The 17,363-nt window shown below is 38.6% G+C and overlaps 1 protein-coding gene across 3 annotated transcripts in view; it reads right to left on the bottom strand.

The window, feature by feature from the left end:
* The window catches only part of msi (musashi), a 59,960-nt gene that overhangs the window by 34,828 nt on the left and 7,769 nt on the right, over nt 1-17,363 (bottom strand). For 2 of the 3 annotated variants that reach the window (XM_069055098.1, XM_069055097.1), the window contains exon 2: nt 1,160-1,222. The exons of the other annotated variant lie outside the window; for it this stretch is intronic. Coding sequence is in view for 1 of the 2 variants with exons in the window: in XM_069055097.1 (XP_068911198.1) it covers nt 1,160-1,197 (38 nt within the window). In the remaining variant the exon portion in view is untranslated. The remainder of the gene's footprint in view (nt 1-1,159; nt 1,223-17,363) is intronic. 3 annotated transcript variants of the gene reach the window in all.

The following is a 17,363-nucleotide window of genomic DNA, read 5'->3' as shown; positions in this document are numbered from 1 at the left end:
TGCAAGTATGTATCACTTGCCCGCTTATAACTAAAGAACCTCTGAGCAGATTTTGATGAGGTCTGCACTAATAGTTACATTTTCCTATAATTTAAGTTTTAAGACAAACCATTTATCGCCTTGGAAGCAGTAATAATAAGCAAACATTCCGAGCAGTAGCTTAGCAATGACATGTCTAGAAAGCATCTTTAAGTAGAGTTCAGTGATTTAAATTTGTGACTGTGATACCTAAACAACCAATGAAAGCTACTCCAAACACTTCTGATTTCATGTTTACACATCATGATCTCATTTGAGATATTCGATATTCAACATACTTTCGCAGCATTAGCGAGTCTTGGTTATTTCACCGGATTTTGACAATTTTATACCACATTTCCACATTCACCTGATTTTTATTTAAAACTCAATATGTAATTGAAGATACTTCCGAGATGACGATATAGTAGTTTCGTGGCGATATCACCACAGGTGTTTCGAGCGTATTGATTTGATTGAAAAATTAATTAGATGAATATTAATGTTTTGTAATCCCAAAGTAAAATTTATGTGTGTGGTGTGTACATTCTTTGATTCCATGATCTCTTTCGACAGCATATTAGATTTTTGATATCTCAAAGTCGACAGTAACTTACGAGTTTGGGTTATATAAGTGAAAGGATTTGGGTCATTTTCAATAATTTAGGTCGTGAAAGAATCCCTGGCTGGGTATATTGGGCAAATTTTGCCGAGCGTCGGGTTTTAAACGTCACGTCTCAGGTTAACCCGTTGCGAGGGAGTGCCCCAAACGCCATTTATTAAGCAAATTTAATAAATTCCCAGAATCCCATGTCCTAGGTAAACAGTCACGGACCTTCCTAATCTGTTCTTGTACATTTAAACGTCCGCCATTATTAATGACGTTAAACGTTATCAAAAATGCTTCCGGCACGTAACAAAGCATGTTCATTACTTGGTTGTCCATTTGATCGATGCGTTTGTTCAGTTGGTACGTTCCTTCCTGTACAAATTGCGCATTCCCAATGGCCGGCATCAACCCCGTCCCGTGTCTGTGTATGTGTGTGTCCAGTGACGGATGTTGTTAAAACTGATGGCGTTATTTTGAAAGTTAGAGAATTCCAAGTTGCGGCTGTTAAGAAGGACCGCCTCTGTTACTTACCACTCGAGTTTAACGTTGGGGTAAACCGTGACAGCCATGTGAGCCTCGAATTCCCGATCGATCCTGCAAACCACATGTCGACATCAATCAGCTGAACAAACAATTGGATGTGTTGCGGAAGCCAGGAATTCGGAACGGGATGAACTCGTCATATAGGTAGCGGGATCCGTCACAGGGGTAAAGGAGCAGGAAGGAGAGAACGATACAGATGTGCACGATGAACGGGAATAATAGCCGCGAGTACACAATAATATTTATGTTTAACAACCACCCACAATGGCTGGAATCGAGGAGAACAGGCTCACTCTTGCCGCAGGCGTCCAACAGATAAAGACAATCGGATCAGGAGGCGCGGGCAAAGGAAACGTCGCCTTGGTTATCTGCGGTGGAGCTCAACTCGTGCCCAACTCCCGGAGTACAGTAGAGAAGTTAACACAAACATGTAGGTGTACGGACACAATTATTATTATCATCAAAATTTCACATTTATTTAGTGAGAAACTTGGAATAACAGCAACAACCAGATCCAGCACAGATTACTCATCCAAGTCTATGTGCCAGTTCTTTGAGGAGCGCCAAGACATTCAGGCTCAAGTGCAAACTTTTCTTTTTGGTTCTCTTGCTAAAAAACGTAACCAAGTACAGGTTCTAATAATATACACGCCAGAGCAACTCCCAGATTTCTTTTCGAGTCTTCTTGGTATAACTCGTCCATTTTGTAGAAAAATGACATGATACATCGAAAAGTGTAGACATTGATTTACCGATATAGATAAGAGGAAACCTTCTAAAGTAGCTTGTTTTTTTTTCTGCTCCATATCATCGCTGTGGGATGGAGATCAATATTACTCAATTTCCATGGCTCATGCAAAAGAACAATTCATGCGTTAACACAATTTATTCCCTAAACAGTTTAATTTTGGTTGGTTTTTGATACGCTTTGTTGAGAAAAAAAAAACATTGTTTTTTGACAGAAACGTCATGATACAACAATCTGTTCAAATCGTTCAATAAAATGTTAACTACAAACAAAAAAAAACAGACCTGCAAATAAAATGTCATTTAAAACGAATATCTCGTTGATATTAACATAGTTTGAAAACATTGAGATTCTGGATCGTCTCCAACAGATAAAACATAAAAATATCATTGAGCTGGTGTGAAATAAAATTTTTGTTTAAAATGAGATTAATTATTAAAACTAACCCGTTTGGAGGCGGCTGTGGTTTCGAAGACGTTTATCGTTACTTAACCTACATAGTCCTAAGATTAAACTTACAAACATGAACAAAACGTCTACTGCGGCTTATGCGAGACATACGTTCAAAAACAGCACACCCAGTTGTTACATGGTATTAGTTTTGAAGAGAAAGATTTGACACATTTGTGAAAAGAAAATATTTGAGTAATTAAAATATGTAGAAAGATTTCTTTAGTCGTTGAATTTTAATAATGGCTACTGGCACAAAAAGACAGAAACGTCATGATAGAGCAATCTGTCACAAAATGTGAAATAAAGCGTTACAAAAAAAAAGGCACGATGAAAATACATTTTAAAATTAATATGTCGTTGAGAGTAACCAAGTTAAGGATCAGTGCAATTCTGGATTGTTTGCATCAGAGAAAAGATCATTAAAATAACATTTGCTTCAAAAATCAAATAGAATCATAAATAGTAAGTATTAATGGCTGTCATAAATAGAGAGACTTTGAAAATCGGTATAAGTTCAGTGGCTCACCATCAACCGATTTAATTGTGGCTCTTCATACTGAACACAAACTGGATGTTGAAAGCATACAATTTAAGGACCCATAAACTATCAAACTTTGAAAATAAATTGATTTCATAGGAAACCCAGAAAAAAGTTGATCCATCCGTTACTAAAGTTGGATTTGGTAGCAAAAAGAGCTTGCGATCAAAATATCTGGACCGCAAATCACTGTAGATTCTACGAAGAAACACGTTTAGACAAAGAGCTTGACGTCTAGAGAAGCACCATTTATAATAATTGCTGTATCTAAAGTCTACGATTTAATTTCTAAAATAATAGTTATTTGTGTACCAAGGCCAAAAAGTGCATCTTTTTCGACCGAGTTTGAGTTTTCTGGCCGAGGCGCAGCCGAGGCTTGAAAACAGGAGAGGACAAAAGGCACGTTTCGGCAGAGGTGCACGTAAAAAATTTTAGGGGACCGCACGAACTATAAAGCAAAGGACAGTTCACAAAATCGAGCGGCTACTGTACATTTTTAGGGACTCTATAGATTTCTATTTAAACCTAAAAAATCGACCGAATTATTATTACGACTTGTATACATATGTATACATACTCAAACCTGTCATTATAATACAACGATCCAGAAATACCTAGTGTTGAAAAAAAGTATTTTTTGTGCTAATTTCTGTGCAGTGACGTATTTCATAAAACTTCAGAGAAAAACAATTTCACTCCAATTACACGCACTACCAGCATATAATTAAACTACATACTTGTTTATTTATACCTTATAATTAATTAATAACGTATCGGTTCAGCTGCCTCCCCACCCCCACTCCACCTCAATTTAACTTTTTCCACATCGTCACAGTCCCAAACTCCCAAACCCCGAACACCTGCTTTTGGATCAATTCTAAAATTAACATATTTTCCTTACCGCCAAAATCAATTTTAGTATTTTGTGTGTGCGACCTGGCAGTAACACAAATTTCTCTCATTCCAACTGACGTTATCATTATCATATTTAAACAAAAAAAGCCTTGACAAAAGGCAGAAACCCCGCACGGAACATTGTGCGTCGAGGCGAGGCGATAAAATGTCAGTTTTGCATTGTAAATACCCTCATGATAAAAATAAATGATTTCGGAGCGTCGCCAAACTATTAACAGCTCTTTCGCTTATGACTCGCCGCCTCTCATCATCTAAATATTTTATGAAAACGGTCTGAATCAGCGCGCCGTATATTACGATCGATTGAAATCTCGACGGCGCAAATGTCCTGCGAAAGTTTAAATGTCGCCATTAGGGAATCCTGCATGGAATTGCGGCCCGATATTCGAGACGCACAACTCATCCAGAAAATAAAATCGGGGAGCGCGTCTTGCGATGGGGAATTGTGGCGCGATGTTTGTCCAACGGCCGAAGAAGAATGCGCTTGTGATAAACCTGTTGCTGGTGCTGAAGACGTCCGAATTCAAGGTCGCGTCGGACTTCCCAGAACCGAAGAAAAAATCCATGATGGTGCAGAATCGCCGGACCAACGAAGAACAAAAGAGCCAAAACGTGACGAATTAGTACGAAATGTGCCCCCAGTTCTGCGCAATCATGTAAAACGTCCGGATCCGACAACAATGAAGCGAAGGTTCATCCATTACGGCAAAAATGTTAAGAGAATTTCAGTTTACGGTCGTAAAGCATTCTGCTTGGAATAGTGTTTTCAGGCGGACGTAAAAAGGGAAGAGCTCGACTGAAAAGCGTCTGGAGCGTCGTAAACCGTCACGCAGACTTATGACAAAATATCGACGGCAAATCGAAAAGGTCTACGCGACAAACCGTGGGGATTCTGGACGATACAATATCCAGGATAAGGACGGAAACTATCGGGACCGGTGACGTATAGGAGATGATTCATCACGGGGAGCCTCAGGATAATAGTGCGGATCGATAGGTTGAAATGCCAGGACGAACAATAAATGCTGCATTTCCCTGCACGCCAGGAGATTAAAACAACCAAAACGTTCCAAGTATGTCGTCTGCACACAACTAGATTTTAATTAATGTAGTTTCGGATTTGATCCCCGCAGGTCGCCACGCTTATCCTTGCAGCGTGGAGCTTTATCGGTCCTTTTTCGCTTATCTACCAATTAATTCTTAACATCCTCGGCCAGCACCGTTTAAGGTTGTTTACTTGGGGGCCACCATACAAAGACCGTTCTAACCTTCAAAATAACTTCCATAAATTATGAACAAAGAAACAAGGTCAATGGTATATATAGTGAATATTTTATGTAGCGTGTCACTGTATACACCTATAACAGGTTAAAGCAAAATTGGCAACGATCTGGAGAACTAGTTCTTCGTCCAAAACACGACGGATTTATTCAAATCTCTGAATATACAAAAGGTCGTTCCATCTGTCCCTCGACAAATTATAGACTTGACATTTTCCACCGTTCCAAAAACGGAAAATCGAATAATTGCCTTCTGCCACTGAAACAATCGAACGGATCGTCGCTTTTATTTTCAGAGACCGCCACCCATGGGACCCAACCTGCCATTTCACACGGGAGAAAAGCTGCGTTTATTAATGGAGCAACACGTGCCTCTAAAAATCACTTGATCAAAGACTGCAAACAGACAACTAAATGGTCCAGTTGTGAATTTATCGCCACACTTACATGCTCCGACGGCCAGAGCGCATTCCTCCGACTCTTTGCATCGATTTAATTAGCGCACATATTGAAATTGTTCGCTCGTGCGGAGCTTTTGTGAAACATCATCTCCCCGATCAAACGTTTCCATTGTTGTCTGTTCATTTTTCCGATAGCCACGAAAACACGGAACGCGTTAAATGACGTCTGTTTCGGGTTAAATAAAAATTCGAAGCCGCTCGGTCGATTACCTTCCTTACCTATCGATACAACACACCCTTTCCCGATGCAAACAAACACGCGCCTCTATATTTAGAAAGGCTCGTCCGGAGCCGGACCGACCGGAGAGGAGAAAATCCGGCGAGCGTGAAATCGCACCGGGTCGCAAATACGAATTATAAAATTCGGTAAAATACATCAAACAATCTGCGACGAGAGGGTTGTTATCGATTCGACAACAACACGGAACACACGGAAACTAACAAAGCTGAATTTCGTCACGGCTCACAGGAGCGAACTCAAGTATGTGCAGGATAATGGTGCGAATTTACTGGAAACATCGTTGATAACACAGGACGACATAAATCTAGGGTCTGATTCACCAGACCTGTTGTCAAGTGCCTTTGATTAAAAGTTAAAAATATAACGAAATTGGAAAAATAAATATCTATTATTAATTTGTTGCTTAATCTGTCTCAATCAAAGTTAATTAGTTGCCTGATAGAAGTTCCTTTGTGAATGGCAAAGCACGTGGTAAAAAAGATGGCTTAATAGTAGTGTATAAAATGGATTGCATGCTCGCAGCGAGGGCTATAATTACACGAGAGATGAAAAGGCACGTTTTGCGGGATACAAAAAAGAAGGTACCTGGACGTTCTCCGAGCAGCTATGAAGCATTGCAAAATAGATTACTTGAAGTCTCTTTACAAAGTCAAATTTTGACGGGTTGTATAAGTTTTGTGAGGCCCAAAGCTTCTCCAGTTCGGGGTTGTTGGATCTACCGTCAGCAATAACGTGCTTTTGGTCGCACAACAATTGGGCAGTTGGAATTTTGAACAGTTGTTGAACTCCGGAGATTGCAGAACTTCGACGGGTCAATTTTGTTTGATGTTGTACCGCCGATGAACACCAATCCGAAAGATGTTATGGCGACCGGAAATAACCTGCGGTCGTGATCGCCGATACTATTGCTAATTATGGACGTTATGTTTGTGTTTGGTGGCATCGGTAAGCGGTTTAAGTTAATGGTGGGGGTGGATTCGTACTGTCCCTCGACGTTTCCGCTTGGCTCGACTTCCAAGAAAAACAAAAACACCATAATCGGAAGCTCTGCCAGAGCTGCACATTAATTTTAGACTTGTAACCGCATCTGTAACATTTACGGCTGCATTTATATGTTGACGATGTACGTCTGCGGTGTGTCCATATCTGTTGCGATTGAAGTCGTCGAAGGGCCAAGAAATTTCTGTTTTTACTGGTGAAAAACAACAAGCTAATGGATCGTAAACGAACGTACACGACGATTTATAAACAGTTTGGTTACGCCGCATTACTGGTTCATATTCAGCTGTAAATCTTGGCTCATGTCGAAGTTTTAAGAGCAGTTACATAAAGGAAATAAACGTGCATGAAATACGGAATAGTTGCACGGATTAGACCGAAAATCCGATAGAATTTCACAATTTATGACCTCCGCCAATAACCGCCACCGCCACCTATGGGGGATCCGCAAAAGACACATAAAAAGCTTCGGATCTCCTCTCATACATAATTTATTGCGTGCGGGGTTGCGACGACTTCGTCTCGGTTTAGGGGCGCTTCATTTAAATACGGACAATGATCGGAGAGATCTACGCGCATTGCTAATGCACCCGGACGAATTTGCACTTGTCTGACCACCGGATTGATCCGGTGTCTTCGACGAGGTCAATAATCTCTGCTGAATAGAACCGCGTTTAATTGATTCAGTTTTTTCTCGAAAATCAACCGTACAACAGTCAAGCTGAACGGTGATTATTTTAAGTTCGCTCGGGTGTCAAATCGGTCCGGTTGGTTGAATCGACAGAAATGCCCGGAAGTTTAAGCAAAGCAACCGGATCCGCATCACCTCAATTTCAAAACTTCCAAAACTTGACTGATAAGTCAACACGAGTTGGGCAAAGGGGTGTTGAAGCTTTTCTCGATGAAATTAAACAGTCAAATGGGAATCTCTCAAGGAAACAGAACCTGTTAGTCTAGCTGCTACAGCACTGGAGTGCTAGCTCAAATTTGACATGGATTTTCATTTCATAGTTATAAATAACACATCAAAAGTACCGATCAATTCATAACACGGACATTTTTTTATAGCTCATGAGAACTATCAAAAATATATTTTGGATAAATTATCTTATCTATTGATCCGATTATTGGAACATTTATTATCAAATACATGTGTCAAGTAATGTGCGAAAAAAAATTATTGAACTTGTAACCAATTTCTTAATTTATCTACATATTTGATAATAAGAGTTTTAGTCGTAGGACCAATTGATACAGAGATATTTATGTACTGAAAACTCGTTTTACGAAGAAAATAAAAACTCGATTGATCGAAAATGCATTTTATTCAGTCGATAAAATCATAAAATTAATTTTTTGTCAATTATTTACTTTGACAAGTGTACAATTATGTTTGTAATTTTTAGCAATCATAAATTAATTAGGGTGGGGCACACATCGAGGCCGGATTTATTCATCATTTCGGATACATTTTTATTATCATTGATTTTGCTATACGCCCACCTTTCACATGACTTCTACGCACGAATAAATTATTATTTGCAACAGCTAAATGAAAATCTACACCAAAGTCAGCCACAATTACCGAACTACTGTTCTGACTAGAAATTCAAATGTACAGAGTGATAAAGGTTGTGGTAAAATAACCAGACTTGCCTTATACAAATATTAATAGTTTACAAGAAAATCAAAGGAACCACTTTGGGAAACGCTGAAAAATTTCAAATTTGGCGGGCAGTTTTGTCGAACGCCCAACCTAAAAAGTCAAGTTTTTATGACATTCGAGGTTATGTTTGACTTTTATCGTTTAAGTTTTTTAAGTCTCGTCGTGAATTTATGATAAAATAGTGTCCACAAGCTTCGCAATAGATCAAAAACCATATCGGTTTTCTCCAGGTTGGTGAAAGACTTTTGTGATTTAAATTGAGGTTAAGATTGATGTTCTTGTCAAAGTGACTTAATTTTGAATTAAATGACAACAAAAAAAGTCTACTATGATTTATTTTTGACCCATTTTTATGAGGTTCTATCACAGGTTAATCTGCACAACCTTCGAAGTCACTCTGTATTTTGCAGAGTAGGCAAAAATCAACATTTTTGATTAATACCATTGCAGTATGCTATGCAGGATTTAGAGTGGTCGAAGTTGTGCGCAGTTTTGCCTTTAATTATTATTGGTTTATGTTGTGTCCATAAAACTCCATTATTTTCAGAATTAATTACGGTTCCAATTTCTGGTTAAGGTAGTTTAATTAAAAGCCAAATAAAACAATGATTCATTGGCAACAGGCATAATTTTTTATCGTGCCCATTAAAAAAATACTAAATTTTTGTTATCGCTATTGTTCTTGTTGAAAGATCGTGCAGCAGACCTAGACGGCAGAAGATCTCCTCCTTCTGCTTTCCATTGATCACTCCACTTATTTGTTATGACTGCAAATCCCGACTGTTTATGTAAACCTTTGATGTGTTGTAAATATACAAGAAAGCTACTCCATTAAACAATTTTTATTACTCCACAGTTTGTGCAATAACAATATCAACACATGGCTTTATACGTAGTGTTTTTTAGCCACAGCACGTTATGTCGCAACGAAGAAGTTGCGAGTGTTGCTGCGCGTCTTTCGTCGCTGGCTTCCATGTTTTCCGGAATTTTTCCTCAACAACGCCACGTGCCGTTGGGAATAGATTTTTCACGATGCGTGGGCGCAATTCGTCACTTTTTTTGTCAAACTTAACACTTCTCCTGCTATTTGCTCGGTAGTTTGTTGGCACTGTTTGAAAAATAAACACGTCTGCGATTATTCAAACAATGCCGAATCCCTTGCCCACGCTCCACCGGACCCGGAGCCAATTATTTGAACCGACGCACTCGGTATTTCTGTACGTTTTGATTGACTTGTTATCATTAACGTCAATTAGGTTTTTGGCGAGGCTTCGGCGAGGATCGACGAGTCAATCACCCGTCCCGTGCTCCTAACCCAACTCCAAAGAGCGACACCGTCGCGGACAAAAACAAACTGGTCGGGAGTGGTTGGCCTTCATCGATACCGGCTACAGAGAGGCATGGTCGCCGCCGCCGTTGACCGAGCGACCGACTGGGCCAACGTTTTCTTCTCCTGCAAGGATGCATATCTTAACGAACCCGTCTTTTGAAATGCCGAATGCACGCTGATCCTTTGTGCGTGGGCAATGGCGGCGCGAAAAAAGCACCGGCAAGAGTGTGGGACGAGGAGGTATGCGCCAACACCAAGGAGCAGCTAATCTGCACCGCTGATATACCGATGGGATTAGAGAGTGTCAACGAGGAGCGTAATTAATTTCGGCACTTTTTACCTCTAAATACACAAGATCTAACGCTGAGATGCTTTTAATTTATGAACCAGCGATCCTGCAAAGCTTTCGGTATTTACAGTTATTTGGAGTTTGCTAGGGTTGATAAAGCGAGTATACGGATGTGTTTGAGCGATTAGGGAGCCAATCTCGAGGGATTTGATACGACATCGCGAAAAGGAAAGATTTAAATGCCGAGCTGCAAGGGAGACAGGAACAGGGCCAAAGCTCGAGAGCTTTTGCAGGAAAAATTACCACAGGGATTTTAATTATAACTACATATTATTATAAATTTCATAATGATTCTTTTTCCAATAACTTTTTTATCAAAGTATCGCTCGGGCAACGGTTCTGCATCAGACAACAAAGATGTAGACTAGTAGAAGGAAGATTTGAAAAGCTTGGTTGAAAAGAGCTCTTAGTGCTGCAGACGACAAACTGATGTTGAAACAGATAAAAAATTTAATCTTGCAGAGAGGAAATTGTTGAAGACAGAGTTTAATCACTAATCAATGATAAAAGAACAGTTAATTAAAAATCAAATGATACAAGAGTGTGTTATAAAATTGTCAAAAGAAAGTGTCTATTATTGAAATGAAAATTGATATTTCGTTGGAAGCAACAAATATTAAAAAAAAAGTTGGTGTCAGTGAAAGAAAACATGAAAACATCATGGGAATAAAATTTGATTTAAAAATCAAGTGGCATAAAGAATAAGTGTGACAGCCGTCAAAAGAAACTTTGGAACACTGAACATAAAAGAAGAAAAAGTTCGGTAGTTTACAATCGACCAATCCAATTGTGGCTGTTCATTTTGAACATAAACTGGATGTAGAAAGCATAACATTTCAGGTTTCATAACTGTCGAGTTTAAAAGCAAAACTCTACTCCAAGAGAATTGTTACAAGCAAAAAGTTGATCAAATCATTGTAAAAATAGAACTTTTGTTGCGAGTAGAGCTTTTGCATGCATTTGGGTGCGGTCCAAACCAGCAGGAATGGCTAATCCGATGCAGGATTAATTCTAATGCCAATTTACATTTAAATGACAACGTTTGTTGATTTATTACTTTAAATTTTTGACCGATCTGTTTTTATTTTCGAATGAATGAAAATAGTATATTATATATTGAGGGAGAGAAATGCATGATTTTTCCTAAGGTGCAGTTTGTAGCCAGAGGGCGAAGTCCGAGGGCTACAAAGCACCGATGGAAAAATGAGCATTCTCTCCAGAAGTATATATACTATTTTTTTCACGGTAGGGAGTAGAAACAGCACAAAAATCTCAAATTTTAAGAATAAAAAAATGATGACAAATGAGTTGTCATCTTTCGATGAATTTAATGGAATTAGTAGTTGCCTTGACAACACAATTAGATTTTTGTCACAACAGTCAAAAAAAATGAAAACTCCCATTAGATTTTTGTCACAACTGTCAAAAAAATGAAAACTCCCTAGGGAGCAAGTATTTGCAAATATTTGCTCCCTAGGGAGAAAATGCTCTACTTCTGTCACGATATTGACATCCGAAAAGTTGATTTCTACTCCCGATCGTGAAAAAAAACTTTTATAGCTGAGATCTGATTCGTCGATCTCGTGAAATTCTATTCCTTGGTTCTCAATTTGAAGCTACAAAGAATCAATCGATGTTTGAAGTTTTATTGCGATTGGTTTAGTTTTATATTTAAAGCATCAACGTCATTAGTGCTGAGCTAATATGTACTATTCCAGCGACGTCAAGTTACAAAACAACTTCACTCCAATTACGCTCACCGCCAGATTGTTATTAAACCAGTTATTTATTTGTAAATAATTAATAATAATAGGAGTAATAATGTACCTAGGAAGGTATCGGTTCAGCTACCGCCAAAACACCCCCACTCAACTGAGGAACTCTCCACTTCAATTTTTTTTTATGTCGCATCAGTCTCAACCCTCAACACATCCTTCCGGGAGAATTCTAAAATTAACTGAGTTTGCCGTGTTTTCCCGTTTTCCAATAACTTCTTTACCAAAGTATCTGGCTGAAACCTACCATGAAACATAAGCAACAGAAAATATTGAAAAGCTGTAAGATTTAAAGGAAACAGTTGGATTTCAATATTTAATCGTAAAATTGAAAGATTTTTCCCACGACAGAAAGATAAAGACCTACAATAGGGGTGAATAAGTTAAGTTACTTGTGACAGAAAAAGATAGAAATATCATGATACGGAAGTTTGTTATTATAAGAGTTACAGAAATATGTATTTGATTACAAAAAAAAAGAAAGAAAACAGTTCTGCAATAAAGAAAATGCTTTTTAAACCTAATATCTCCTTGGCAGCAACAAATATTGAAAAAGTTTTTTGTATGATGAGATTCTGGATTGTTTCCAACATAGAAAACATAAAAAATATAATCAAGTGGGATCATAAAGAATAAGTATGGCAAATAACACAGCCTCTGGAATTTTTTCAATTTAAAAAAATTCGTTCCTTCATTACCAATCAACAAATCCAATTATGCTTCTCAACACAGTATGGGTCTAGAAAGTATCCAATTTAAGTTTCACAAATTATCAAAGTTAAAAACGCAAATAAATTGATTTCTAGGAAAAACATTGTAAGTGATAAAATGATAAAATCGTCGAAAAAATTGCAAACAAAGCTTTTTGTACTCATGGTCTCGGTATTTCTCGGTTGTCCTCGGAGTGCGGGAATAAAGATTTCCCGTACGCGGTGGTTTTTACTTTGAAGCAGAAACTAGGTAGGGGTAAGGTTGCTGTTTAATGATATAGATTGTAGACAGATGGAAACGTCAATTCACTTTAAACAAAATGGACGTTTCGTCACATTTGCAATTGTAAAATTAATTCTCATCAAGACAACTCAAAAAGGTAACAGTAATAACGGGGCCCCGAAAATAAGTATTGCTTCCTGTCAACTCTGATTAATGAAGAAAGCAGTGCAATCAAAAATTCAAAAAGATATCTTATGCCAACAAATTTGGCATTGAAGAGTTGATTGTGAACGCACCACGGATTACAGATCACGGATCAGCTGTTTCAATCTAACCTCACTTTTTGAGTTTTTGCGTTGTTTATGTTTTTACTCTGCAGACTGACGACTGGTGCGTTCACAATCGACTCTTCAACGCCAACTTTGAGGATAAATTTAAATGAACAGTCGATATGTTTCTTGAAAGCTAAACACACAGATCAGATAGTGTCTTTTAATTTAAACTGAAATCGCATGGTGCACAAAGTCCAATGAAATTTAAAAATACATTTAAAAATAACAGTCAGTGTCACAACATGATGAGATGGAATTGAGTCGTCAGAATCGTCCCTCTATTATGTAAAATTCAACGAGATTTTAATATTGAAAAGACAACTAAAACGTATTTCAATTCGTACTGCACGATGAAACTGAAATGTTTGCGATAATATAATGTATCCCAATCCCTCTTTAAATCACCACGTAAAAGTTTTGCATTTCACCACATCCCTCCTGCGCACTTCAACCTTTCCCGTGGATAAAAATGTTTGTTCGAAAATCTTTCATTCCGTGTTTATCATGTTTCGAGCCGATCCGCTTGCGCAACGAAATCCTTGTCGAGTTAATCTCTACCTGTAATAGCAGCATTAATTGAAAACGGACAATGATTTATTGATTTAGGAAGCTGCGTGAGATCGCGCCTACACTCGTCTCGTTGTTGTTTTTCGGGACAGAGGAAAATGAAATTCATTCGATTAAGCGCCATTAAAACGTAATTCCAATTTTCATTCGAGTCGCACAATCAAAAGGACGATGAAAGGAGGACGGGCTCTAAGAATAACCGAGATCGTCCATTAAAACGAGTTGATAAAACTGTCAAAAACATAATCGTCCATCATCATTTAACAGACTGTTAAGAGACAATGAGTTGTTTTGGGAGACGGTGTACATAACGCTCGAGAAAAACGGTCGTTGGGGCCTGCGGGCCCCGCGATAAATCACTAACGCAATCAATAAGTAGAACAAATAATGGCTCCTAATATAAAGACCTAACTACACCTATAAATTTAAGTAATTGGGAAATTGCTCAGCTTCAACCCGAACTAAACACAGCAAATGCAAACCAAGCAAAACTATCACGGCCGGAATTTATCGCTCGGTACATACGTTTAGTGTCGACGCCGAATAATTTGTTTTAATTAAAATTCAAGACGACATTCTTGGCAGATGTTGTGGAATCCCGACCGATCTATCGACCGATGCAAAAATGCAATCAAGTTCAAGAATCGTCAATTTGTTACAATTCCGCATCTGCGACGTGTCAAGGGCGACCGATAGGAACCTGGATGTTGACCTACAGATAATCCGAGAGCTCCTCGAGCTACTGAGGACACTTCACATGAAAAGAGTTCCTGGACGAACCACAGATTTTCTAAATCAGATCGGTTCGAGCGTCAGAATCGATGAATAAAATATCGAAACGAGTATTTCTCATTAATTCAAGCGTTCCACTTTCCTAAACTCGAAGTATCTCGTTGTGTAAGGCAAAGAAGTGGTGCATTAACACGTCAAGACCTACAATTGTTTACCAATGTACTAGGGGCAGCAAGTCTTACTTCCAAAAGCACAACTTCTAATTAAATAAAGTTAACCCAAAATGCTACACATAATGATAAAGGGCATCGTGTTTTTATAATTTTGCGTTAATGCATATGGCGGAAGCACTTTTTGCGATTTTTTTAGTAAAACCTGTTTATTTATCCATCTACTTCATTTGATGGATTCAGCAATCAAAATTACACAAATTTAATTAGTTTGTGTTTTGGTACAAGTTATGACAGACTGGTACAATTTGTGACAAAATGGTACAATTTGTGGCAAACTGGTACAATTTGTGGCAAACTGGTACAATTTGTGGCAAAATGGTACAATTTATGACAAAATGGTAAAATTTATATAGTTTTATTTAATGATGTGAAAGATGAAATAATGCCGCACCTAGTACAATCTAGGTTGCCACATTTCAAATAAAATCGTTGACAATCCCAACTGTCCATTTTCTGAATGTCAATTATCTTTATCAGCGGTCTCCCTATTTTATTTATGTACTGTGCACACTATTTCCGCCTCTAGAATGCTAATTCAGTGTGAGGAATGGTAAAAGGTGCAAGTGCAACGAACGTGAAACATTAATTTCTCGACTATCCTTATCTTACCATTATGAAAATATTACCGAGACCATTAAGCTGAAACTTGTATAAATTGTTGCTGTTAATTTCACAAAATTACACCGTGGAGAATATTTTTGACTGGAGAGCTTTTATTTGTTGTGAGTCCATTAAATGACTGGTGGTAGTCCTCGTTCGAATTTAATTGCAGCAAATACCGAAAAACGGAAACTATTAAGACCGGCAAGTTTATTATTCTCTGCAGTCACTATTTGTGACTCGTAAAATTTATTGGGTACACAGAAAAGCACACCGAACACTTCCGAATGTTGAGCTTTATTGACAACTACATCTCATAAAATATTTACTGTGGGTGATGAGTTCACACACCTGACGATATGACGTCCCGATGGAAAAAAAATCATCTCGGATACAAGAGAAGCGATAAAGCAGGATTTGATTTTTTATTTTCTTCAGAAAAAAAATTGTCGAATATGAAAATGTGTTCGCAACCTGTAAACACGTTGCGCCGTAAAAATAACATGAATGATTGTTGTGACACTCCTAATAGATCTGTTTCGATGTAGATCAAAGTGTTGGGGATTTTTTTAGAAAAAAAACCGCACATTTGAAAAATTGAACACAAATACCAGATAATGCAGAATAAACTGTACAAACACGATAAATCATATTGAAAGCTAAACCGAAAAGGCGGTGAATTACGAGATTAAAATCGCCGCCCCTCGCGACCAAGACTCGCGGCTGAAGTTTTCAATAAATAGGAATGAATCAATCTATTTTTAATTTTTCAGGTCAGCGGGAAGTCATCAGCAGATGAGAAAGTGCCATAGGAACAAGTGTCCAACGTCGAAATACATGTTAAAAAAAGCGTAAAGCGCGTGCGAAAGACTAAAAATACTCGTCACGACATAATTTCCACGAGGTTGTGACCACGAGTCGCCAAAAATAAAACGTATACGGTGATGGGGAGTTTAAAAACTTTTGAATTTCGTGTGGCCACCCTGTGCGTGGTTTAATGCGGCATACTGCGCCAATTGATGTCCCCCGATGTTATTAGGGTTGGGTCGTGCCTTATCTGCGAAAAATATTGGACTTCTTTGTGTCCCCATCTAGATAACAACCCGCATACTACAGGTTGTACATAAAACTGCTAATTAAATCACCGCCCCGACACGAAACGACAGTGACAAATCAACTTCTTATCTTCATTAGCACCCCTGCTCCAAGTGGCGGTCGAGGGTCGGAGGGACATTCGAATTCGGTGTCCGCCACAATGACTTTCGTCGGAGGTTTCCAATCAAAATTTCGATTGAAGATCGTCGTAAATCAGCCGGAATTAATCAAGTCCCCCTTTCTTCACGCACCGTGCGGGGTGGTGGCTGCGGATTATTGAATCCCGACCGAATCGAGTAGTCGGAGGGCTTAATTTAGTCGGGACTAGGGCAACTTTTGTTCCGACACGGTCCCACCTCACAATTTCGACAGTTTCGAGTGTTTGCCGGTGACGGCCGGAATCGGAAATTAGGGATATTCGAAAAGTTCGGGTCGCAGCTCTCGATTAAGGCCGACCAGGCCGCAATTACACCTTTCGGGATGGGGCAGTTGATGCCGCCAACCACTAATCTAATCCTCGTTAATACCGAGGTGAACACGGCATGCGCGCCGCCGTTGGACCGCCGATCATCCTCTGGTCTACGCTTTCCATCCAAAAGGTGCCCACTCCTCATCAATCAATCCAGGCATCATCCAACGATGTACATTCTTTACTTTTAACATTGTTGTGTGCTGTGGAATTTTGCCACATATAATTCAGGTAAACCTAATACTACTAAAGATAAATCCACGTGACTGCTTGGTTGCCTAAATACAAGGAGCTTTCAGATAATGCAATTTTTTTTTATTACTCAGTAATGGGGTTTTAAATCATCTCTATTAGAATGTTTTATAGCGCCTTATAGAACGTCTACCTACGTTCTTTTTTTTTAACACGCAAAGAGTGGAAACAACGAGGTAAAAAAGAAAACACTTGAACATATGCAATATTTTAATTAACGTGGG

Source organism: Tenebrio molitor, chromosome 7 (assembly GCF_963966145.1).
Source record: "Tenebrio molitor chromosome 7, icTenMoli1.1, whole genome shotgun sequence".
Taxonomy (NCBI): Eukaryota; Metazoa; Arthropoda; class Insecta; order Coleoptera; family Tenebrionidae; genus Tenebrio; species Tenebrio molitor.
The sequence above is the reverse complement of the archived record's forward strand: the minus strand, read 5'-3'. Positions and strand labels throughout refer to the sequence as shown.